At 39.3% G+C, this 26,914-nt stretch overlaps 2 protein-coding genes across 4 annotated transcripts; both read left to right on the top strand.

The window, feature by feature from the left end:
• Window positions 1–1,266: 1,266 nt before the first annotated feature.
• On the top strand, window positions 1,267–3,510 carry LOC136438676 (uncharacterized). The gene is made up of 5 exons (XM_066433590.1): window positions 1,267–1,391; window positions 1,866–1,959; window positions 2,305–2,433; window positions 2,866–3,031; window positions 3,413–3,510. Exons 1-5 carry the CDS (start codon window positions 1,357–1,359, stop codon window positions 3,508–3,510), a joined length of 522 nt encoding a protein of 173 aa, XP_066289687.1. The 5' UTR covers window positions 1,267–1,356.
• A 2,546-nt stretch (window positions 3,511–6,056) lies between these two features.
• LOC136438035 (uncharacterized) lies at window positions 6,057–15,063 on the top strand. Of its 3 annotated transcripts, none has more exons than XM_066432661.1 (5): window positions 6,085–6,227; window positions 11,262–11,355; window positions 13,312–13,440; window positions 13,809–13,974; window positions 14,499–15,063. In XM_066432661.1, the coding sequence occupies exons 1-5, from the start codon at window positions 6,202–6,204 to the stop codon at window positions 14,594–14,596; spliced, it is 513 nt and encodes a 170-aa protein (XP_066288758.1). In that variant the 5' UTR covers window positions 6,085–6,201; the 3' UTR covers window positions 14,597–15,063. The 3 variants fall into 3 exon arrangements, with proteins under 3 accessions (XP_066288757.1, XP_066288758.1, XP_066288759.1); XM_066432662.1 differs by lacking the exon at window positions 6,085–6,227 and adding an exon at window positions 10,732–10,779; XM_066432660.1 differs by lacking the exon at window positions 11,262–11,355 and having other exon boundaries at window positions 6,057–6,227.
• Window positions 15,064–26,914: the final 11,851 nt, after the last annotated feature.

The raw sequence follows: 26,914 nt of genomic DNA, 5'->3' as shown, positions 1-26,914 counted from the left end.
AAGACCACAAATTCGAAAGGCAATGTGGATGACTTATTAGGGTTTTAAAAGTAACCGTTAAGAGTGGCATGATATCAGGAGTAGATTTCTAAAAATAAAATGAAATAAAATGAAATAATGAATTTATTTCAGCTTTTTCTAGAAAATACACCATCAGTATATGCATTATATCGGTATTGTCTGGAAATTTTAGTGCTTTAGCAAAAAGTTATATTATTTAGAAGTGTGACATTTTTTTCGGATTTAACGTTCGATATATCTGTACGCGTGATTCATTACTGACTATGGATGGTGCGGATTATTTCTGAAAGAAACCAACTGCAAGTCGATGCTCTTTTGCTTCAAAATATTAACTAAAATAGTGGTAGAAAAAGTTTGTTACAATGTGTAAAAGTAATATTAGATTATATTTCGATACCCGTATCTGCTCTACCCAGGTAATACACTATGCGACACCAAAATCTGCATGTAAGGTTTACAATTTCGTATATGTTTATCTATACCAAAAACTAAATATTTGAAATTGGTCAAAATATAGTCAATATTTGAATGATAGATGTTACGATTACCAGTGGAATACAAGTTATGCAAAGTGTTCCGAGAGCACTATTATAACTCTCAAAAGAAATAATCTGAAAAGGTGGCATCGTCCGGGCACTGACCCCCACATTCCTGACATAATATTGGTCTGACACATTTTGAAATCTGCATACGATGCTCCACAAGGCCTTAAGGTCAATTCACTAATCACAAGGTCAGTTAACTCTTAGGATTCACAAGGTCAGATGAGGTGGCATCGTCCGGACGGTAATGTAAGGTCTTTCACCCCCGGTATTTCTGGGATAATTGTTGTCTGATACATTTTAAAAACTGTATACAGCTTATTTTTACAGTAGAATCCGCCTAACTGCACCACCCATTCTATTGCGCCTTAACATCGGCATGTATCGGCTCATTTGCACAGCGTTTGCCGATTTTTAGCGCACTTTTTAAGTCAACTTGTCGAGGATTTTTGAAAAAAAAAACGAAATTGGTGCAGTTATCCGGCATTGTTGACAATTCGCGGTGCAGATATGCGGAGTCACTTACAATGCAGTGAATGGGAACCGGTTGGGGATTTTGGGATTTGGTGCAATCAAATGGAATGTGCGTTTATCCGGAGTGTAGTGGTTCAAGGGCCACAATGTAAGTCACAGGATAAGCGCATAAGTTTTCCGCATAAGTCCCGCGGCTGGCAAACATTGATTTCGTCACAGTCAGTGGCATGCACGTCATTTCCGCCGACATTAGACCATATAGTGGAGAAATATCACACCGTTTATTACTATCTTGTTAGTACAGAAAGAACCTCAAAGAATGGACCGGGAAATAATGCAGACAAGGAATAAAAGGTATGTTTATTTATAATTTATATTTTCCCAACAATGACATTAAAGAATAATCTAATAGAACCTCCTTGAAATAGCTTTATCAAGCATTTTTCGCACAAAATCTGAACATTGGATTCAAAAGTTTGCCAGAGCGAACGTAACCTTATCATTGTGTTTATCATGATTTTAATAGTCACACAATCATATGTTATTGCAATCATTTGTATGTCTGATTAAACAGACGTCCGTGTCATGGAACACGATTCATATTCAACATTCGATCTTCCATGAAAAACATCTTCGACAAGTTCTCTCTGGTTCTCTTCAAGATAACTGACGGACCGGTTTCTCATTTAATCAAAATTTAGGTTACTATCCAGAAGTGTGACCTGAGCTTCGGGCCAAAGATTGTTGGAAGTATGTAACGTCCCACGTCTATGTTTAATGAAGGTTGTTGTTCCGTGATGACGCTAGCTCGTGTTGTCGTTGCTCCAGTGGGTTCCATCAGCTTGTGGAAGTGTACAACATGCAGAAACATCCTGAGGGAGGCTGGTACAAAGAGACCTTTAGGTCGTCGGTTCATTTTCAGGTAATCGCCAAGTAATCATCATATATTCATAGAAGAGAGTGCTTGTGTTTGTCTGTGTGTTCAAATGTGTTCGTGTGTGCATGTGTGTGTGTGTGTGTGTGTGTGTGTGTATGTGTGTGTGTGCGTGTTTGTTCGCGCGCGCGTGTGTACAGACAGTACGTGCGTCTTCAACTCGTTGCAAGTAATCATTATGTGGGCCAATCACAAGCATCCGTTCTTCCCTTCGCTCACTCGGTGGTTTATTTGGTCGGTGGTTATAGGTAACTGGCCAGGCTTAGAGAAAAGGGTGAACAATACGCTTTTGATTACTTTAAGTTAATATATACTGGGCATTTTACTTCACAGACTGAAGACGGCACAGAGTCTACAGCTGCCACGGTCTGTTACTACCTGCTGCCTGAAGTGGTACGGTCCACCTGGCGCCGGCTGACGTCAGACGAAATATGGCTGTACCAAGATGGCGGCTGTCTGAAGGTGTGTGTCCCTTTAATTTTTTCTTGACCCTTTAAAAAACCACCACAGATGATAAAAATGTAGATGTGTCTGCATTTTGCATATCGCCACAAGGTGTCATCGTTTTCTTCTGCTGCATAACTCTGTAACCAATAGAGAATGCGGTGCCAAATGGCTACTTCAGTGTGCTAAAGGTTAAAGTTAAGAGGCACATGGCTCTTGGTGCCAGTAGGGAACATAAAACTTGGAACTTCAACTTGCAACACATTTAAACGTACCCCGACTTTTGACTGTGAAACTCGAATCTGCTGCTATGTTCAGTCACGTCATTTTATGTAAATAACTAACACGTGACTCCAACGGTGCATCGAAAGTGCCAGATAGCTTGCTGCAGTAATTGCTGTCAAATATTGGACAGACGTTTTTATATTACCACCTTGTTTGATGTTGCAGATTCATATGATTGACGCAAACGGCATCTACTCTACCGCTGTCCTGGGAAGCACCCTTCTTCACAGAGAGGCCAAGTATGAAGTTCTTGTGCCCGCTGGAGTTTGGGGTGCAGCAGAAGTTATGCAAGGCGGAGAATTTACGCTCATAAGCTGTGTTGTTGCACCAGGTAGGTATTACAAAATGTTTAAAGGAAAGCTAGTAAAGACTTGTCTAGCAAGAAGCAGAATGTTCAAAACTACAACTACTACTACTACTACTGCTACTGCTACTACTACTACTACTTCTACTACTACTGCTATTACTACTACTGCTACAACTACTACTACTACTACAGGAACTACTACTTCTATTAATAAAGAAAAAAAGATAAAAATGATAATAATTGATAAAGATAATAACTATTGTAGCGTGTATTTCTGCTCTACTGTGTGCAGATATACGGTATGTCAAAAACATCTTTGATACTTATTTGTAAGAGTATTCTTGCGTCTTATACATGTAATGACAGACTTTGTAAAATAATGTACCAGCTTATAATTTTTTTCAGGTTTTGACTGGAAGGGTTTGGAGCTCGGCCAGGAAGAAGAGCTGGTGACGTCATTTCCTCATCTGGCTGACGTCATTAAATATTTCTGTAAAAAGTAAGCTTTATTTCCAAATACTGTGAGCGGAGTTATTAGCACGTGATTTACGTTAGGTTTAGGAAAATTTGGCGAATTTTTCTTGTCTTTTATTTTTGTATTGTATCCTTCTTTTCATTTCCTTAATTTTTACATCGTAGGGGGTAGAATTGTATGGTCTTAACATTAAGTTCGCTGAAATCTTGCACCGTGTATATACTTAATAATAATTTTTTATTTATGAGCCTCCTAAGGTCTATATTTTAAGATCTTCAGGTCGTAGGGAATAATTACATTGTATGCTTTTCAATCACTAACGTCATGTGGAATCTGGCACCGTGCATTTTGTACTAATTCTTTTTTTAATTATTCTAGTTTTCCTTTACTCTATGAGCTTCCAATTGTAAAAATACATTTAGCAAGTTGATCGATGATTTTATAATATACAAGGGCGTTGACATTTTCTTGTATTTCAAGCGCTGTTTATTTTGTGGTTTGATATGATACTAATGATAATGTGTGTGCCTCAGCAGTTTCTTGCTATTAAAGTATTTCACGGCAGATAACGAGCGAAGTGAACTCAAACCTGGACCATAAAAACCCTTTCGTCACTTTTAGCCGTGCGCTATCGTGGACCTGGGTCACGAAAGAATTGGGGGTTTTGCACCGTTTAGCCTGTGGCGTGAGCAACTCTAAATAAGTGTGGCAATTAAAAATTATAGCCATGGCGAAGGTGTCTGGGTTGATCTTACTTCACTGTAAAGAAAGTACCAACTTAGCACTCTTTAGTTCTGCCATGATAATATTTGTTAGCAAAGCACTAAGTCAGTAAGGCGTCTGCCAAGCCAGTCTGAAGATTTGGTGTCCATAGAGTTTTTTTTGAGGGGGGCAACTTCTTGTCATAATAGATTAACTGGGGTGGGTTGAAAACCCTTTTCGAACCAAAAATACTAGATTCCGTGTAACTCCCTGACACACTCCCAATAGTACGAAATTGGACACCACGTAAATAGGTCATATGTCATCGACCTGCGTGCTGGAATGCCAGACCTTACTAACAAGGTGTAGAGTGACAGGCGGGTCCACGGAAGGATTCCTGCAAAATTCTTGGATTTCTTGCTGGAATGCCAGACCTTACTAACAAGGTATAGAGTGGCAGGCGGCGTCCACGGACGGATTACTGTAAAATTCTGGGAATTCTTGTGAAACGGGCCTAAAATATACTATGAAGCTCGCTCCTGAAGCTTGGCTAAAAAACAAAACAAAACTAACTTCATTTATCACAAAAGAAGGGAGTGGTGTTTCTGAAAAGGGGCGTTGTCTTGATTGATGTATATAAAGCTGCTTAGAAAACGTTTGGTATTTTTAGGAAAATAAGATGATTTGAACGCACACAAACATCTGTTAAATGTGTGTTTGATGTCGTTAATAATTTCATCAGGTTGGTGAATGATTAAATTGAAAAGTTGGTGAGCTACATCCAATCGTTGATTAGTCTTTTAACAGTTGATTAGTCTTTCTCATGAATATCAATTAGTATTTTTTGAACCGCCTTACAAGACCAAAATCAGGGTGTTATATAGAGAGTCTAGGATATGGCTGACAGGATCATGGTCATGCTGTCTACAAAATTCTAAAGGGACGAAAATATTCTTGTTGCCTCGAATATCCTGTCAATAGTGCCAAACATTCTTATTGACAGGATATAAGAAATATTATTTACAGGGTCTTGTGAATAATACCGAATTTTCTTATTCGCATGATTAGCTTATGATTATGTTAGTCATGTCATAAGCTCTTCTACATACCAAAAGCCATGACGATCCGTCATTACCTTCTTGAGTTATTATCTTTCAAAGTTTAAAACAAAATCGGCTCCTGCAGTTCTTAAAAAAATCCACTAGGGGCCCAACCTGTAGGACTTACTCTCATTCCCAAGGGATATCTGCCACCATAGTATGTCCAGAACACGAGATGTTGAAACCGGAAGTTCCGCTGCAGTACCATAGCCATCTGCTAGGTGGCCCAAAATGTAATCATTTCGAGGTCTCATGAAGACCTACCGACATACAATGTTTATAGGGGACTTTACAATGTTATTGGGGGAACGTTTTATTAAACACTTCATGGACAAATCGATGCTATAACATTGCTATTCCATATATTTTTGTCCTTATTTTTGTCCTTTACAGTCTTGAAAACATTTCCGTGAAATCCGACAGCAAAATGATCTGATGTCACCACACGCTTAAAAATTAGGCGGCCACCATAGGCAGGGATTGTGCTCTGTGCGCTCCCAATTCGTGGCGGTCGCGGTCGCGTTGGACGGGTGGTCGCCTTGGGCAGGCAGCTTAATGCTTGTGCCTATGGGGAAAATTTTCGGGACCGAGAAAAAGCGGTCGCCATGGCCAGGTGGTCGCCTAGGCAGGTTTGACTGTACGATGTATGAAGACAATCCATCCAGGCATCAAGGAGTTATTGTGTTCACAGACACACACACGAACGCTGACGAAAACTTACCCTTCTAGGCGAAGGTGATAGTTCAGAGTTCAAAGGCGGTATAACGTTACGATAGGAGAATAGACAATGATACTGGAAAAACCGGTTCCCGCATTAACGTTTGCTCTGTGGATGGCAGACAACGACTGTAACAATAAGAATACTTTAGACAGCTTTGTCTTTTGTCGCTGCAAGAAGTGGATTAAGTCGGTCGAAGATGTCCCAGGAAATGACGAAAACGAGGTATGTTTTAGCAAATATACAAAAGTAACGGGTTCCGCACTAGTATTGCAGTGCTAAATCAACGGGTCGAATCGGCCTCAGCACTGGGGGCCTAGTGCTGAAGAAAGTTCAGCAACAGCAAACCACAGGCAGTTTAAGGCCTGTGCCAATTTCTGTCGAACATGAATTTCAAACCACTCAGTGACCGCAGGTAACCTGGCTAGACCGTGACGTTTTCAGAATGGTCCAATGGTGTAACGTTATCTTGCAAAAATAGGAATTCACAAGGCATTTGGCATACTAACTACTTTTGATAGGAATTATCGATAATAACCGTGCAGTTATTGATCAAGTATGTATCACTTATTGACATAAGTAGAGGCTATTAACAAAAAAGGACCCGCGTGGAAGCTGCAAAATGTTACCGTTCGAACATGTTTGAACGTTCGAACGGCCCCCCGGGTTGTGGTTTGGCGCGAAAACGGCTGGTATTTATACATCAGCTTGGGACGAACAGTAAACTAAAATGGTTATTTCTAAATCAAAATCATTGTACAGCAAGGGAGATTGTAGATTTATTATCTCCATGGAAAATGGAGATATAGTTTTGGGTGTGTCTGTGTGTCTGTTTGTGTGTTTGTCTGTCTGCTTGTCTGTTTGAGTTTCCGGACCACTGTAGTCAGCATAACTAAAGAACCTCTGGATAGATTACGAAAATATTTGGTATGTGGGCAGGTGTTATGAAGCCGAAATTCAAGGTCAATTTTGGGCCCCCTGGTATGTGACCTTGGTACTGCAGCAGAAATTCAATTTTTGCATCTCTTGACCAGGACGTGCTATGGTCTTGATTTTTTGGCGGCAGATAGCTTGTGGTGTAATGAAGACGTGGTGTGGGTTTGGGCCCCCTAACAGCTTGCTCTGGAACTGCAGGGGCGTTATCGTGAAAATCGTCTAAGGAGAATAACTGAACAAAGGAACGATAGATTTCCATGATATTTAGTATACAGGTAGCTTAGACAGAGATGTACACAATGAAGTGCAAATTATGTTAATTAGGACTTAATTTCATAACTAATGAGGTAAATCTATATTTGCAGGGTTTTCCATCATCGGACTCAAATACATGTAACGTATGTAGTTTATGGAAAGTTGATCATCAACAGATACCAATCATGCAAATAAATTACTAATTTGCGTAATTAATGCAAAACACCATATCTCATCTAATTGGAAAATTATAGGACTGTCAATATGATACTTAGTATGCAGGTAGTTTAGACAGAGATATACATAATGAAGTGCAGATTATGTTAATAAGGACTAAATTTGCATAGCTAATGAGGAAAATCTATATTTGCAGTGTTTTCCATTATCAGACTCAAATATATGTAACATATGTAGCTTATGGAAAGTGGAGCATCAACAGATACCAATTATGCAAATACATTCCTAATTTGCATAATTAATGCAAAGCACCATAATTAATCTAATTGGAAAATTAACTTACAGGACTGTCAATATTGCAACATGTGTAAGTTAGATAAAGGTGTTTATGACCAAGCATATATTATGCAAATGTGTAAGTCATTTGCATGAATAGAATTGTTCATGGAGATATGAGGTCGTGGAACTCTTGTTTCATATGTACCGCATAATACTAACTGTCGGCGAAGTTGTGTATTGATACGATCACACGTTTAACAGTTACAAACATATAACGTACGTATCTTACCATTAATTGTGTCGCAGGTCTTAAATGACCGCAGTTTGCGTAAGGCAAGTGTTGTTTCGTCGGCCGCTGCCCACTACAGGATACCAGTTTTGTCACGAAATTTGTACAGATTTAACTTTATTTAGCCTTAGTCCTTCTGAATACAACCGGGCCTTTTGCGATTTCCTTGATTTTGTTCGCTGTGTTCATTATTGTACAAAAAATGCTCAAAATGGTCGAAAAAGTCTGTTTTTGACCCAAATTTAAGCCTTACAGTGGTATGTAGTCAAGAGGCCCGGGCAGTTTAGACATTTCAGAGATGCTATCTATTACTCCAGAAAAAAATCACTCTAGATCTGTTAATAAGCAGTTGTTTCAAAGTGAGCACAAGCCCATTTAATAACATATACAGTTTTTTCACTAATAAGTGAGTTTTTCACCCCAAATATATGAGATTGAAAATTTTCTGGTTTTGATATTCTAAATATTTGGTATTTACACCACCTGGCCAAATTTTGTTGAAAACAGATAGATACATCATAAGTTACGGTCATATAACTGCTAACCTAGCCAACCCCTAGGTGTCACATGCCTTATTGGGCTGAATAGTGCCGTACGGTCTTGTTCCAGCGCTGAAGCCCCCTTAGGACAGAAATTCTAGTTCTAGACCCCGTGTCAGCACTGGATTTCCAGTGCTGCACTCCTCCAAGCACTGGTTTTCTAGTGCTGAACTAATCTCATCGCTTTGTTAGTCTCTACCAGACTAACTAAACCGGCTATAGGGAGAATATTTGCCAGGGTTATTTGCAGGCTCCTCGGGTGAAATGTGATCTTCACCGTGGACTGACTGTACAGGCTAATCATTCCTTTTTCTGACGAATTCTACGATCCATACGCCCTTAGGAGGGCCTGGTGTAAGCTAGCACTTGGTTATGCTAGTGCTGAACTGTCAGCGCGATGGCGGCAGCCCAGTTGAAAGGTCATTTAGCACTGAATATCCAGTGCTGAAACAGCACTTGAACCGAGTACTCATATACAAAAGTAAGAGGTTCCTCCCTGAATTTACCAGTCCTTGGGGACTTTCCGAAAACCAGTTTGACCTTTGAATCCTTAATATTAAAACATGTATTCGCTTTAAACCCCCTGAATATGTTCCCGGTAGCGGGGCGACTGATATTTTTCAGGGTGAACTGAGCATTTGCCTAAAAGATAGCTGTCTACAACGGGCCAGACTGTCCTTCTTGTGGAATAACTTGACAAAATTGGTAAATACGTAATATTGACTTGATGTTTTCTATAAATGCTCTGCCTGCCTACATGCAGTGGCCCCTTGCTCTCCACGAGATTCCAACAGGAAGCCCTATCCCATGCCTTTGCTACTCATCTCAATCTCTGGTACCAGCCTACATGAGACACATGTTCACGTACTGTAGAGATAGGGCAACTAGAACAACACGACAAAGCAAGTCTAACCTACTGTATGTACCAATGGTCCGTAGAGAAGTATATAAAAGGTCTATCTCCTACTCAGGTACTACTCTATGGAATAGTCTGGCACCAAACTTGAGAACGGCGCCTTTAAAAATATGTTGCAACGAGAAAATATGAACTGACTATGATTACCGAATATGGAAATGATGTTATATCGTCGACTTATCTTTATATGCTGAATACGATTATGGAATACTGATTGCAACGTTATCTTTGTAACGTTGGGTAACATTAATTCGCGGGGTACTTAAATTCGCGATTTTTCGAAAACGGCGTATTTAGGGATATGTGCTACATGCAGATAGACTAACGTATTCAGAACACTGGCTGAAAAGCTTCGATAACCATGCATTAGAAGTTGGCGACGTCAAAAACTCTCCGTCCCTTATTGACAGAGTCTGGGGGCTTCGTGGGAGAATCACCCAGCACGGTTGTTCGCTGGTTTATAAGACAAATGTCACATCTCCTGCCTGCTAAACAAAATTATTTATAAGACAACTTAATACAATCTCTTTTGCTAACCTGCAACTGGATTCTAAGTGTGATCAATCATCAAAACTCCTCTCTGTTGCTACAACCTACGGCACGTGTATTTTCCCGCCGCCATATTGTTAACCAGAATCCTGTTGTCAAGCAGACGACAAAGGTTTGTGAGGAACACTTTTTTGACTAAATGCTGCGTGTGATAGTGGACTGAGGAAGATATTTTCCTCAAAGTTTGCTCCTAACACAACAAGGAACACATGGACATAGTAGTATTACCATTGCTACGGCATCCAGCTAACTTCCCATGAATAATGTAACGTTACACGTTGCCCGATGATGACGATGGGCCGACTTTGAGTGAAGTTCTACCGACTCAACACACGGGTTGTTCCCGAACTGGCCTGATGTGTGCGGTACGGCCGTTTTTTCGTGTATTTTTTTTACTTGGACACGTCTATATCCATAGCACTCTCCTCAAGCCAAGGATGGAACGAATAGCTGCTGTATAAAATGTGATTAGCGGTAAGATATTCAAGACGAATCTTCTCTCCCGAATTAATGTGCCCCCCTGTCCGACAGCACCTTTATTGTGCGTGCGGCGGACGGTAGTTTCAAGTTGAAATATTATGGTGTCAGCACGACTAGAGACAGAATCTACCATATATATGATTAGTGCAAAGATAGTACATGATACTGACAGAATTATAGAAAAAAAGGATGGTTTATTGTTCTGCTAGATTGATTTCAGTCAACCATTATCGGAAAAATCCCGAATTTATGTTACCCAACGTTATAACAATTTATGTTCTATTTTCCGATGGTACGTTGAAAGGACCCCTGACCTCCTCCCTTGAATTCTTGAAAAACGGCCTCGGCCGAATGAGTGTATGTTTTGCGTACTTTCAAGGTTAAATAAAGGTTGAAAAAAGGTCAAATGGTCCTTCCATCGTTTAGGTAGCGATCTATAAGTGATTGCATACAATACATCTGAATCGTTATATAAGGTCTTTATCCCATGTACCCTGCATGTTAGACCCGGGTGAGCTCGGATGTGACATGGTTTGTTTATTCAATATTCTACAGTAAAACAAACAAACAGCCTTGCAGGTAACCACTGGTAACCTGAATTGCGCTGGAGGTTACAGCTAAATATATACATTGAATAGAGGGAGATTACATTTACAGTCAGATAGTCTAAAATCACAATTTCTATTGTATGATTCATTTCATCTGTTCGTTTACAGACTGAATTATTATCTTCAACCATAATTGCACGGGGTGTTTGGGCGTACTGCAGGGTGATTTTGGAGATACATTGTAAAGTTTTAGACGATTCCGACGTCTTATTACTTGCTTTTTTTCTCCAGTGGATTCCATCAGCTTGTGGAGCTGTACAACATGCGGGAACATCCCGAGGGAGGCTGGTACAACGAGTCCTTTAGGTCGCCCGTCCATTTTAAGGTCCATATTACCTTCGCCAAGAAGGTTCTGTTTTCATTAGCGTTCGTTTGACATCTCGTGTTCTGGACATGCTGAGGTTATGATTCTATAGATAGCAAATAGCTCTTCGGTGGAAGAATAAGTCGCGTAGGTTTGGGCACCCTAGCGGCTTTCTTTTTTAATCTGCAAGAGTTGATTCTGTTTCAAACTTTGAAAGAGGATGACTCAAGGAGGGATTGACGGATCGTCATGATTTTTGATAGGTTTGATATTGTTTGTTTACATGATCATATGCTTTTTGTGCAAATCAGGATCTAATTTGTGTAATCAATGAGGAAAAAATAAAACCCACTGCATAGGACTCTCAAAATCTGACATATGTGACTGAGAAAGAGAGAAATATTGATAGATATCAATTATGCAAATAAAGACCTGATTTGAATAATTGATGTGAAGATACTATAAATCCACTGTGGTAAATGACGGTAATTTCACTTTTCCAGCATTTAAGAAGTAAGTGAATTTTGACGTTGTCGGACATAAATCGTGTGAACGAGTGCCTTATTTACTTAATTTATGATGTAAGGCCTTAGGTTTTTCTTCAAGATAAGACTTTCATACTTTGAACAACTTTTGTTATTGGAGTAGAGAAGTCAACTGATCAACTTATATATTTCATGCAGATGATAACTTAATTTGCATAATCGATGAGAAATATCATATGTCACTTCAATAGTGTCAAGACAATTGCAGTAGGAGGACACATAAGATTACTACTCGAAAAGGTAAACTTTATTTGGCGAAGGTATGAGGTCGTGTAACTCCCGTTTATCATACTGTCATATAATATATTTTGCGTGTATTTGCGTCGATCGCAACTGCATCTACAAGATGTTTTTTTTTCACATATTTTGAACCGCATATGCATCGTTCACTTTTCAATAAAATACCATATAAAATAAATTATCATTTGATGTGGACCAATTACAAGCCTTCATTCCTCCCTTCGCTCACTCGGTGGTTTATTTGATCGGCTATAATAAGCTGCCAAGCGTTATCTCACTGTAAACACCATGGGAAAGGCGGGTAATTAGCATTTAATAAAGGACAAGAAAGCAGGACCCATGGTTCTACTCCTATAAACACTTTCTTCTGTCAGAGAGTTAGTAGCTAAATTGACTCCAACCCGCATTCCAACATCATAAATGAATTATCCTCTGTAGGGGATCTCTACCCGCCTGGCTCCAAGAACAATAGAATGGGATCAGAGCAGACGACAGGAAATCATTTGCATGTCAACTGACGTCTCAATGTTTGAAAATCCTGTATTTATCTCACTAGTTTTTAAAGAAAACATTGTCAGACCAACAAAATAATCCAGATACATGTAGGCGTAACAAAGCTACGTAATCAATACAATACGTAACTTTGCTAGGCAACTTTCCGAAAATCATAACATGGTGTTTTCAACTGTCAAAGCAACCCCTTCAAAGTTGGAATTGTATCTATACTTTTCTCAGACCTGAATCAGCTTTGATAGCTGTGTGTCTAGAAGTATGACTTATACATTTGTGGTGACTACTTGGTAGTCTAAGAAACCAGTATAGACTTAGGGGCTCTGTAGAAATGTAATTTGTATACTGACAGCCAATGTCTGAGACATTCTACCAGTGAGCATGGCAGGCCAGTGTTGTAATTGCTTCATATTCTTGGTTAGGTATTACCAAGCTGACTTGTTTATGTGTAACTATACTTTGATTCCTTTTATACACAATATGATTTCAAACATGTGCTGAAGTAACTTCAATACTTGGTAAATTGTCTTAGCCAGCGAGCCCCTTCACTGATGTGAACACCACGGCTTTCAGAAGCAAACTGAGGTCTGGGAGTTTACGTTAGCTGAATTTATTGGGTGGTTTTATAGTCCAGCCTTGCTCTTTGATTAGTTGATTATGTAACGACCCCTTTCCCCCACAGAACGAAGACGGCACAGACTCTACCACCGCCACAGTCTGTTACTACCTTCTGCCTGAAGTGGTCCGTTCCACCTGGCGCCGACTGACGTCAGACGAAATATGGCTGTACCAAGATGGCGGCTGCCTAAAGGTACATGTGTTTCTTCTTCACCGTCCAACCTTCCCGAAAAAACACAAATGGCTGATGGCAATTGCTGTCTTTAGGACACGAAACTCAAACTTCCAGCCGTACTTTAACGGCATAGCTGATCCGGTCTTTGTTTAGGTACTAGTATGAGTGGATCCAGTGCACTTGTCTGTCATGGCTCTTTATGTAAATTAAGCCAGTACGCATGATTTATGCAGTGGATAAAAAGTGCCAGAGATAGCTTAACTGTGCCCCTTGCGGTGGTTAGTTCCTAAAGAAAGCATATTTTTAAAACTGTGTAGCTATTCACTTCCAAGTATATTTAAAGGTGTACTTGATATTACAACCTCGTTCAATGTTTAATATTGCAGATTCATATGATTGACGCAAACGGCATTTACTCTACCGCTGTCCTGGGAAGCACCATTAGAAACGGAGAAGCCAGGTATGAAGTTCTTGTGCCTGCTGGAGTTTGGGGTGCAGCAGAAGTTATGCATGGTGGAGAATTTACACTCATAAGCTGTGTTGTTGCACCGGGTAGGTATTTCAAAATGTTAAAAGGCAAGCTAGTAAAGACTAGCAAGAAGCAGAATGTTCAATACTACAACTGCTGCTGCTACTACTACTACTACTATCACTTCTACTGCTACTACGGCTGCTACTACTATTACTACTACTTTTTCTACCACTTCTACTGCTACTACTACTACTATTTCTACTACCACTACTTCCACTACTACTACTTCTACTACTATTATTACTTCTACTGCTCTTACTACTACTACTACTACTACTGCTATCATTTCTACTGCTCTTACTACTACAGTACTACTACTACTACTACTATCACTTCTACTGCTACCACTTCTACTACTTCTTCTACTACAAATAAATTCTCACTATTGTAACGCGTATTTCTGCTCTATTGTGTGTAGATATACGGTATGCCAAAGACATCTTTGATACTTATTAGTAAGAGTAATCCTGCATCAAATAAGAAATGTAAAGAGAGTCTTTGTAATACATAGAATACGTAACCAGCTACTGAATTTTTTTTGCAGGTTTTGACTGGAAGGGTTTGGAGCTCGGCCATGAAGAAGAACTGGTGACGTCATTTCCTCATCTGGCTGACGTCATTAAATATTTCTGTAAACATTAGCTAAAAAGTAAGCTTTTTTTCTGAATACTGAGAGCGAAGATAAGTTTTATTAGCCCTTTTTTACACCAAGCTTATGAAATTTCACATACTTGTTTTTTCGTTCATTGGATTTCAGTATATTTTACGTGGTAGGGAAGTTTCATTGTTTGATATTAACATTAAGTTCATCTGAAATCTTGTCCATGTATTCTATACCAACGTTTATCACTTTTTATTTTTGACCCTCCGAAGATCTGTCTTTGAAAGTTGTAGCGAATTACAGTGTATGCTTTTCAACACTTACTTCATATGAAATCTAGCACCCTACATTCTATACTAAGTTTCCTTTACTTGAGGAGCCTCCTATAGCAATGCAGCGAGTTGATAGTTTGATTGTATACGAGTGTATAAGGGCGTTGACATTTTTTTGTATTTCAAGTACAGTTGAATGATTTCTGTTTATTGCTGTAATATAATGTAATAATGTGGGTGTGTCTATTAATAGTTTCTTGCAATTAGAGTGGGGTTTAATGTCAATTTGTAGCAAATTACGCGCGAAATGAACTCAAAACTGGACCATAGATACCTTTTTGTCACTCTCTACCCATACACTTGGGTCGCATTGTCGCATGTGCAACTCTAGAAAACATATTATTAGCTTCATTTATCACAAATAAAGGGGGAAGTGGCTGTGAAAAGGGACATTGATTATTCAAATTAGGTATTCATTTGCATAATTAACATATAGAAATATTCCTCTCTTTCTCCGTTTCATTTGTCACATGTTTGAGAGTCCTATAAAAAGTATGATAGAATGCAACAGATTTATAAACTTTCCTAATTAATTATGCCTATTAGCTACTGATTGTCAATCATTACTTAAGCTATCTACATACTGAATACAATGACGATCCGTCAACCCATTCTTGAGTTATTCCCTTTCAAAATATGAAATTTTTCATATGGGACAATTTTTCATGGGGACAATTTTTCATGTGGGACAATTTTTCATCTGGGAAAATTTTTCATGGGGGCAATTTTTCATGAGGGGCAATTTTTCATGGGGGCAACTTTTCAGGGGGAAACACTTTTACTTCGCGGACACTTGCGTGGGGAAATTCCAACATTGATTGGACATGTGAACTGCCGAAAAGTATGTTAAGCAGTCTGGTGCAATGACATCTTTCAGCGTTATAAAATATGTATCAACGCTGTAATATGAGTGACAAACCTGTTTTAGAATGAATTTATTAACATGGAAATTAGCCTAAAAGTACAATTTATAAACATAAGTAATTGCACCGACTTTTGCAACAATTACCAACTTACTTGGCAGATACAATAGAAGTAACAGAGAGTGAAGTACAGAACTGTAAAGCCGCCATATTGTAACGCAAATAACCGCTCGAGCGATATCATTTGAAAAAAAAACAGCATAGTAATTGAGTAACAAGTCACGTGTGCAGGAAGACAGTTACGTTTAGATCATATTTAGAAGTAACTTTAGTATGACCACTGACAGAACATGAAACGCTAACGTAAACGTCCGGCTAATTTGTAATCGCAAACGACTAAAACTTGTGCCTTCACAGGTATATACAATGGTAATACAGATCTGTGACCTGTGCTATTGTTTTGCACTATTTTACACACACTCCGAATATTAAACTGAAACCGTTGTGTAACTTTTCACTGATAGAGATGTCCTTAATTTTGCTTACTCTACCAGCACAACTCGCCCCTCAAAATGCAGGAACTAGCGTTTCAGCGGGTCAAGATTTCAAATTTTTTTCCGGGGAAGCATGCCCTGGACCGCCCCAGGATTGTCGCACATACGGCGAAAAATATGTCGGGACGGCGTTGCCCCAAAAACATTCGAGCTGAAACCTTCTATATTTTTCACTCTACCAGCAAAACGTGGCACTCAAAATTTTAAAAAATGGTGTTTCAAGATTTAACAATTTGCCTGGTGGAGCATATCGAGCCGTTTGCAAAATGTTTGCGATGTCTGCCTGGGGCGCTCGCTCAGCTGGTGTGTTACGCCGAATGGCGGTTAAGGTCTCATGCCTGAATTACTCCTCGTGTACGTAGATGCCCAAAGAGTGCGGACTCAGAAAATAATTGGGCCCCAAAGGCATGTGTTTCAGTCGATCATAAATTGCCTTCGATCGATCCCACCTGATATACAAAGCATTTGAGATGGAAGCTTGTTCATGTCTAACAGGATATCAGGAAAGTTTCGGCATCCAAGCGATTGTCGGACTTACACGCCTTTTAGACTTGAGTACTACGGTCGGACTCTATCGGCACCAGAGAGCCTCTTGCGGCTGGTAGGTCATTTCAAAGTTAAATGCTTTTAAATATCGCTTCCTCAGGGTATATTTTGGTGACATTTTTTCATTGTCTAAAGAACGTGTGTGCTTGCAATAGAAAGTAAAACATATCCGGAAACTCGGTATTTTTATTGGAATTACGGCCATGAAAGGTTCGTGTTTTAACGTTATTACCTATGGGACGGCTCATTGCCGTGTGAGACCTTATACCGGCTGTATAGACACAGACACAGACACCGAGAATATTTCGTCAGAAATATCTCGCATCCCCAGACACAATTTCCTGTCGCCGCATCTGCAGAGATAATAGCTCTGTTTTTGTGGTTTTGAATTTTACCAGACAGACAACGAATATCTTAAGCATTTAGGTCGCTTTAATAGCGAGATTCCATTTGCGTCCGTAAGTCATGGACACGATTGGATATCATTGATAAAACTACGGCCGGACATTGTCGTCGCTGCATATCATAATTATGCAGTAAGCCATGTTTGTCTAAATCTATAATGTTGCTGTTTGGTTATGTCTTATTTTGTGTCGTGTACAGCTTACAGGTAAGTAGATTCTAACGGCAGACTGACATGTAAAAAACTCTGATGATGTGCTAAGCATAATACACATGCAAAATCAACCACTCCATATATTGATCGTAAGCCTCGGAATTAAAATTAACAGTGCCGCCTTAAATGTAGCTCCTGGATACGTGTTTTACTGGCTGTTTAGAATATTTGATTCTGTAGTCTTCGTGAGATGTTTGGGAGTGCATCTTTACAAGTTCTTCCATATCATAAGTGACAACAGTGTTCACTACGAATGTTGTCCTGAAAACAAAGACCTTGAGATAATAAGAGTTAATATACGTATACAAAAACAGTGTCAATACGCGCGATCATTTTCCCAGTGCCAGACAAATTTATTACTGAGGGGCTTCCTTCTCCGCTTCGTTTTTAAGATTTAAGCGATTTAATGATGGTTAATTTATGATTAAATTGATGATTCACAATTTGCGTAAATCAACAAAATCATATCCTAAGGTAGTATTTCTTTTAGTATTCCCAACACTTAACGTTGGCAGAACAATACCCATGGCTTGGGTGCCACTGGCTTCTATTGGCAAGTCCCGTAAAAGTCCACAAGTCCAAGAACGCACGACAGCAGTTCTTGTCTTCCTTTTTGGACTCAAACTTGATGTGTGTTGTCATACTCTGGCAGTTGCAGTGCCCCTACATTTTAGTCATCTATTTCCTCATATGCAAGCTCTGAGTTGGTGTTTTCATTAGTTTCCCCATTGGGAAAAACAAAACCCTTGTCTTGGGCACAATTGGCGTCTGTAGGTACTGTTGGTAACGGCCTAGATCTATAAGAGAGCATGGCAGTATTGAAACATGTATCGTTAGAATCTGGTTGTTGCAGTGGTCTTATCCTGCAGTCAGGTATTTCCTCATACGCCTGCTCTGACGTGGTGTATCTGATTTCATCATTTTCTCTATTGGGAGAAACGATACTCTTGGCTTGGGCACAAGTGGCCTCCGTAGGCAGTTTTGGTAACGGTCTGAATCTACAGGAGCTCATGAGAGTCAAAGAACTCCCTTTCTTTGAATCTGGTATGTGCGGTGATCTTAACCTGCAGTCAGGTAGTTCCTCATACGTATGCTTTAAGACCGTGTCTTCCTCAATTTCCCTTTTGGGAGAAACGGTACCTTCAAATTGAAAACTAATTGCTTGTGCAGGTAGCTTTGGTAACGGTCTAAATCTACAGGGGCGCACGGCAGTAACGGAATTTGTGTTGTTAGAATCTGGTAGTTGCAGTGTTCCTCTCCTGCAGTCAGGTATTCCCTCATACGCATGCTCTGAGAAGGTGTTTTCACCAGTATCCCTACTGGGAGAAACGATGTATAAGTCTTGGCTGCTAATGGGTTCTTTTGGCAATTTTGGTAATGGTCTAGATCTACAAGAGTGCATGACAGAAAGAGAAAATGTGCTAGAATCTGGTAGTTGCGGTGATCTTATCCTGCAGTCAGGTATTTCCTCATATGCATGTTCTGAAATCATGTTTTTATCAGTTTCCCTATTGGCAGAAACTACGCCCTTAACATGAGTACTATTAGCTCCTGTAGCCAATTCTGACATGGTGTTTTCTTTAGTTTCCTGGCTGACAGAAACAACACATTTGTCTCTGGTGCTGGACTCTGTAGGCAGTTCTAGTAAAGGCCTGTGTCTATATGAAAGCATGGCAGCAGCTTGTGTTTTTCTTTCTAGGATGATTTTAGCCGAGCATGTGCTCCTGGAATTAGGCAGTTGTGGTGTTCTTTTGCCAAGGTTTCCTTGGTAAGAAATGTTGTGAATTGGTGGCAACATTTGAGTTAGGCATCGGTCAGCTGATGCTAGTCTTGGTGCCCCTGTAGCGCTGCTAATTTGGTAAAGAGTGTTTTGTATGGGCGGACAAATTTGATTTAGTGGCACGCCGTTCACTGCGTCAGCATTCGCATCATCGTTGGAGCAACGGGATCGACGTATCATGATAATCTTTCTTGTCACGACTAAGATGAAAAGTACTCCCACAAGAACGGCTGAAGCAGTGATTATCTCCATGAAAAATGGAGATATTGTTTTTGGTGTGTCTGTGTGTGTGTGTGTTTGTGTTTCCGGACTACTGTAGTCAGCATAACTCAAGAACCCCTGGATGGATTACGATGATATTTGGTATCTGGGTGGGTGTTGTGAAGCCGAAGGTCAGGGTCGATTTTGGGCCCCCTGGTATGTGACCTTGGTACTGCAGCAGAACTTCAATTTTTGTATCTTTTGACTTGGACGTGCTGTGGTCTTGATTTTTGGGTGGCAGATAGCCTGTGATGTAATAAAGAAGTGGTGTAGGTTTGGGCCCCCTAGCAGCTTTCTCTGGAACTGCAAGGGCGTTTTCGTGAAAATCTTCTATGGAGAATAACTGAACAAAGGAACAACGGATTTCCATGATATTTAGTATGTACGTAGCTTAGATAGAGATATACACAATGAAGTACAAATTATGCTAATTGGGACTTAATTTGCATATCTAATGAGGAAAATCTTTATTTACAGTGTTTTCCATTATCAGACTCGAATACATGTAACATATGTAGTTTATGGAAAGTGGATCATCAACAGGTACCAATTATGCAAATAGATTCCAAATTTGCATAATTAATGCAAAACACCATGTCTCATCTAATTGGAAAATTATAGGACTGTCAATATGATACTTAGTATGCAGGTAGCTTAGACAGAGATATGCATAATAAAGTGCAAATTATGCTAATTGTTCCTTAATTTGCATAGCTAATGAGGATTATCTATATTTGCAGTGTTTTCCATTATCAGACTCAAATACATGTAACATATGTAGTTAATGAAAAGCGGAGCATCAACAGATACCAATTATGCAAATAAATTCCTAATTTGCATAATCAATGCAAAATACTATAATTCATCTAATTTCAAAATTATAGGACTGTCAACATTGCAACATGTAAGGTAGATAAAGGTGTTCATGACCAAGCATATAGTATGCAAATGTGTAAGTCATTTGCATGAATAGAATTGTTCATGGAGATTTGAGGTCGTGGAACTCTTGTTTTGATTTGCACGCTGTTCATGATCTCTTCATTACTGTTGCCTTTCTGAGGCATATTTGTCGTGTTAAAGAGTACTCCACTAACTCTGATATTTGCAGTTTGTGACAGAACACGTCTTGTTGATATGGGACCCTGTTGACTATAGGCTGCAGTTTGAATCTTCGATACAAATGTATCAAGAATATCTTCATGACTTTGAGTGGACATTCCGTCAGCGTTTGACAATTTAGTAGCAAAAGAACGTGTTGTTGATGTTGTAACCTGCCAATGAGAACTCGCCTTTGTAGTTGTCGAGTCGCACGCTATAAATTGCCAAGGTGAAATTAACATTTCGAAAGGAAGTCCTTTATAATGTTCTGGACTCGCGCATACAAAGCTTCCCTTTTTACACAGGGACACAAGAGAGCAGGCTGCACAGGTAATACAACAATAACCATCGAACCGATCGCATTCTTTGATACATTTGACTTTGTTGATAAGCCACATCATTGCGCAGTCACAGCGGAAAGGATTGTACTCAATGTTCACTTGAACATGGGAGTAAAATTCTAATTCATCGGCAGAGAATGATGTTAGCCTGTTGTCTGACAGATCAACAATCCTCAGATCTCGAAGGTGTTCTATGACTATACCCAAATTCACGGAAGTAATTCTGTTCCCAGATAAGTAGAGATACTCCAAATCCGGTAACTGGCGGAGCGATATCCAAGAGACGGTTGCAATGCGGTTCGATGTTAAATTCAGGGTGCGCAGATTACTGAGAGGTGGGATATGGGTAAGATTTCTGATGAAATCATAGTAAACGCGACATCCAATGTAGCGACATTAGCTGGTAAACTCGAAGGAAGATTGGTCAAATTGCGTTGTGGAAACATACAAGCACCTTCATCGAAGCGAGTTCTACAGCCTGTATGATCTTGTCCCACACAAGGTACTGGCGCAAACAAGTAGAGGAGGATAAGGAAACTGAAACACCCACAGCAGTTTCTTGCTTGAACCTTGAGTAGGAAAAGCCACTTAATCATGATGATCTCCGTGTTGAACTATCTGTAAGAATGGGTTAGTAAGAACAGGTTAATCCTTCGACATTTCAACTGTTAAAAAGGACAATAATTTGTTTATTGACATAAAAATCGGCCTAACAGTAGAATATTTAAGAAATGAATGTCGCCGTCCTTTACAATGCCCAACATACTTGTCAGAGACAGTAGAAGTATCAAAATGAATTCCAGTATTCAAAACCCGCCATATTGTAACGCGAAATGCTAGAACGATATCATTTTGAAACAGACAGCCGGTAGCTATTGTGTACTAAGACACGTGTGCCAGAAGACAGTTACGTTTCGATCATATCTAAAGGTAACTTTAGTATGAACATTGACAGATCATGGAACACTCACGTCCAGCTGATTTAATGTTGGATACAACAAAAAGGCTTGCAATTGCAGATGTGACAATGACTTTTATAATACAGACCATTTAAACATGCGATTCTTTGGGACTTCTTTGTAAACAAAAACAAAGTTCTTACCTCGTGCGATATCTGCGGGTTATCCGTCTATTGTTATCTTTTGGTGATGTGAATGTTGACCTTTATAGAGTATATACAGACCTAGCGACAATTTTGTGGGCCTTCCAGACAGAGACCAGTGAATGGAGTGAATGGCGTACAGGGATGATTGATATTTGATCTTTATATGCGTCATAGGATGGAATATTCATCACTGTTTTCTTAAGACAGCTATAGATATAGCATTGTTTCAGTGGTTTGCATTGTATGTAGCAGACAATGCATATATTTTAGAATATGAATTGTCTGCTACATACAATGCAAACCACTAAAAGCATCTAGAGCGCTAGATTTGATTTGCGCCTGTAGCTCTTGGACATGTCGATTGGATATCCTGGATTAAACTACAGTCGGACATTGACACCGTGTTCGTCATGTATATACAGTAAGTCATGTCTGCCTATGCTTGTAATGTTGCTATTTATTATTGTGTGACTGACTTGCAAGAAACAATGGCGCACTCTCGTGTGATAAGTTTACGTAAAATTTGAGAAAATCATCTCCCCAATTCTCACATAGAAGGAATACATAATTACACAGAAATCACGCCTTCACAACACTTAACACTTATGCCTGTAATTGATGATCCAGTCGAGTGCAAGTTGAACAATTTCCCCATGCAAAACTCGATCTCAAAATAAGTAACGTGGTACGAAAATAGTAAGTATTACCAACTTATCAAAGTACCCGACGAAAAAAATTCTGCAATTATCTTATGTCACAGTAAATAAAAAACAGTGTTGCAAAAGGTGGTGGTTGCAGTGCCACTTTTTTTTAATAGTATTTGCATGCTTTAGTTTACTTTTTTTTTTGCTGGTTGTTCACTGATAGCAAAGAAGTTGAATTCAGTTTCAATTATATAACAGAGAAATATGTTGGCGAATCTATGTTCCATTGTTTCTTGGTTTATAATCGACTGACCTACAATACTAGTTCACTTCAGAACACGGAGGACCAGTCAATTATTGATAATTTAGTCCTTCCTAAGACTAGTCACATTACAACATTTATGTACGCCAAGAAAAAGACCAAGACTAGTAATAGCTAGGCAGACAGTCCTTTAGAGAGCTTTATTCAGCAGGAACGGTCGTCGGAAAGGTGTCATTTTTGCAAGAAACTGAACAAACTGAAAACACATTATCACAATGTGATGTCTCTGTGCATATAAGACACATCTTGATCCTATCGTTAAGTTACGAAATCATTCCCCAAAATGCCATCACGTACTGCAATCAGTAATGTGATTTTCTTTGCGAAGGCTATGGACTTTCTTTTTGGTGTCCTTGGCATATTTAGTGAACTAAATTTTGGATCCATTGATTGGACATGTGAACGGCCGAAAAGTATGTTACGCAGTCTGATGATATGACATCTATGAATCTTACAACATGTACATGAACGGTGCAATGAGAGTGACAAAGCTGTTTTAGAGTTATGTTCAAGATGTCTAGTATGGAGTCGAAACATATATCAGGCTATTTATGAAGCTCGGAATTGCAAAGGAACAGATTCGGAATTGCCAAGAAATAGATCTTGTAAGCCACTTCTTTCACGATCATTTGCTCCCAACCGATGTAGCTAGTAATGAATATATTCAAGCAATGTGTGTACATGTAAGTATGATGCAGCAAGATATAACAACATGACATGTACTTAACCATCCCCACATCGCATTGGTATTAATCTTGACACTATACAAAAAAGACAACATCATAGTTTTCATTGAATTGCGTATATCTGTTTACTCAAATTTTAAGATCGTGTTTTTTTTACTTATTGGCAGAAACAAAACCTATGGCTTGTGGGCTCCTGGCTAGGCAGTTCTAGTACGTAATATAAAGGGTTTACATTTCGAATAACGCTAATATGATTACAGTTCTTGTCTTCTTTTCTAGGACTCGATCCAAATGTTTATTTTCATAATCTAGAAGTTGCAGCGCAAATGCCGTCACGTTTTAGTCGTGTATTTTCTTATACGCATGCTCTGAGATGGTGTCTATATCAATTTCAGTATAAGAAGAAATAGCACCAGTGGATCGGGTACTGTTGGCATCTGTAGGCAGTTTTGGTAGCGGTTTAGATCTATTAAAGCGATTGCCAGTAGTGGAATATGTGTCGTTAGAAACTGATAGTTGCGCCATAAGTTATATTGTGGTGCATTTTTGTGTGAAACATGATACGTTTTGTGGGAAAATGAAGAAAGCATCGATGGTGCCTGTAATTTGGCTCATATTAAGTCGTAAAGACTGGCGACAGCAATTTGTACATTCAAATAAGAACGAGCGTTTATGAATTGGCTTGAGTGTTTTTCGAGTTTATTTTTCTCGTAAAACAACACATGTAGCAAAGGTGGCTAATGCAATGTATGGATTATTACCTTCGCCGAGAAGGTTATGCAGAGGGTAGCGTTTGTGTGTGTGTGTGTGTGTGTTTGTGTGTTTGTAACGTACAACATAACTCGAGAAGGCTTGGGTGGATTGTCTTGATATTTGGTAGGTAGGTAGGTCTTGATGAGACTAGGAAATGATTAGATTTTGGGTCCCCTAGCGGCTTGTTACGGTACTGCAGCGGAACTTCCTGTTTTGATATCTCGTGTTCTGGACATGCTATGAAACTGAATTTTGAGTGGTAGATAGCTCTTTTGGGCAGAGAGTAAGTGGTACGGGTTTGGGCCCCCTAGCGGCTTTTTTTGGAACTGCAGGAGCAGGTTTTGGTTCAGACTTTGAAAGGGAATAACTCAAGAAGGGCTTGATGGATGGTCATGAATTTTGGTAAGTAGATAGCTTGAGTAATGACGTACATGATTAGATACTTATTATGTAAAGCATTATCTAATTTGCATAATTAATGAGGAAAGTTTATACAGCCGCCAAATTCCATGGTAGGACTCTCAAACATGTGACATATGTAATTGAAGAAGAGAGAAATATTAATAGATATCAATTATGCAAATGAAGACCTCATTTGCATAATTACTGAGAAAATACTATGACTCAAGATGGGCTAGATGGATGTTAATGATTTTTGGTATGTAGATAGCTTACGCGATGCTTTGTCTGATTGGACGATAATTATGCAAATCAGATTCTAATTTGCATCATTAATGAGACAATTTCAAAACCCCGCTGTGTTCCATGATATGACTATTGAAATATGTGACATTTGTTACAGAGGAATTTGATAGATAAAAAATATGCAAATGTAGGCCTAATTTGCATAATTAATGAGAAACTACTATAGTTCCATACAGGTAAACGATGCCAATTTCATACTTGTGTCATTTGGAAGTTATGTGAATGTGAACATCGTTGAATCAAATTATGCTAGTAAGAACCTCCTTTGCATAATTCATGTTAAATGTCACTTTGTTAGCATAAGCTTCTTTGTTAAGCTCATATTTTTATTTTTTGGGTGAAGAAGATCACCTGGTATGATTTATAATTGATGAGAAACACTCCTGATATGTCAGTCAAAAAGGTTAAAATCATTTGGCGAAGGTATGAGGTCGTGGAACTCTAGTTTATATATTTGTAATTCTACTGGATAAACACCATGGTTCCATTATTTAGATCTGTGTGATTGTTAATTGTTAAACGGTTTATGGTGCTACTAGAGGTCACCGACCTTATATCTCTGGTTAAACAATTAATGACCCATTTGGTTTGAACTATAATTCTGAACAAGCATCTTCAAAAGTGTGCCAACAAAATGCCAATTATAGCACTGCAGATAACTATCATATACTGGATTGCAATACATCTTTTACTATAGGCTATAGTACATAACTTAGTCACGTGATCATATATATTGAATCCTACATGAAATCTTTATTGACACAACAAAAGTACAGCGACTTTCGTAAGGTCTACTACGTCTACATATAGTCAAGTGGATACAAATTAGAAAGGCCGGGATTTGTTCCCGAGCAAACACAGCATATTCCACTTCCTCCCCATTCAATAATGGACGTTGCGCGCGTGTTCCTGCAACGTGACCTCAGGTAACCGGAATGGAACACGTGTTTAATAGCCAAAGGCAGATGAAACGGGCAGAACCTTAGATCGAACGTGACACGGGTAATGCACTTTTGGCCCGTTTTTGGTCTGAAAATAGGGCCCAAAGGAGTCATTTTGAAATAATGTATTCCATAAAATGTGATACAAGTCCCGTGGGCATATGTTCAAAGCACCCATATACAGAATTTCAGGTCATTCGGTTGAAATACAAGGGCACAGGAGCTCCAAATATACCTTTTGTCAACAAATTGCCAAAAAGCCTGTTCCCGCCCCCCCCCCCCCCAAAGTCGGGGGGGGGGGGGGAGGGGGTGCCTTCTTTTCCTTCATGCCATGTGAGAGTAAAATATAAATATTTGCCCATACTTATAGTATTGGCAAAATATAATAGATGATTATTGTCCACCTCATGATCCATTTATGAGATACCTAGCAAAGCTATCAATTTCAATTATCTTCAAGTTCACTTTATCTAACTTTGGATCAATGGATTGACTTGAAATTCAGGATTAATTAATGGGAGGACAACCTAAACACTGATTCCGAGCAAAAAAAACTGAGATTCGTGAAGCGCGGACTTTGCCAGAGTGGGCGTTCGCTAATATGCCGGTGCGCTATAAGGGAATTTCGCCACAGACTAAAAAAATATCATGGAAATCCGTCGTTCCTTTCTTCAGTTATGCCCCTTAGATAATGCTACTGCAGTTCCAGAGCAAGCTGCTAGGGAGCCCAAACCTACACCACTTCTTTATTAAATCACAAGCTATCTGCCACCCAAAAATCAAGACCATAGCACGTCCAGGTCAAAAGATAC

Source organism: Branchiostoma lanceolatum, chromosome 7 (genome assembly GCF_035083965.1).
Source record: "Branchiostoma lanceolatum isolate klBraLanc5 chromosome 7, klBraLanc5.hap2, whole genome shotgun sequence".
Classification (NCBI taxonomy): domain Eukaryota; kingdom Metazoa; phylum Chordata; class Leptocardii; order Amphioxiformes; family Branchiostomatidae; genus Branchiostoma; species Branchiostoma lanceolatum.
Note: the sequence above shows the minus strand (reverse complement) of the source record. Positions and strands in the feature narration are given on the sequence as shown.

Coding starts and splice junctions, on each gene's coding strand:
- LOC136438676 (XM_066433590.1), top strand. CDS start 1,357: ATGGACCGGGAAATAATGCAGACAAGGAATAAAAG. Junction 1,960..2,304: donor GGTCGTCGGTTCATTTTCAG/GTAATCGCCAAG, acceptor TTTACTTCACAG/ACTGAAGACGGCACAGAGTC. Junction 3,032..3,412: donor AAGCTGTGTTGTTGCACCAG/GTAGGTATTACA, acceptor AATTTTTTTCAG/GTTTTGACTGGAAGGGTTTG.
- LOC136438035 (XM_066432660.1), top strand. CDS start 6,072: ATGATACTGGAAAAACCGGTTCCCGCATTAACGTTTGCTCTGTGGATG. Junction 6,228..13,311: donor CAGGAAATGACGAAAACGAG/GTATGTTTTAGC, acceptor TTTCCCCCACAG/AACGAAGACGGCACAGACTC. Junction 13,975..14,498: donor AAGCTGTGTTGTTGCACCGG/GTAGGTATTTCA, acceptor TTTTTTTTGCAG/GTTTTGACTGGAAGGGTTTG.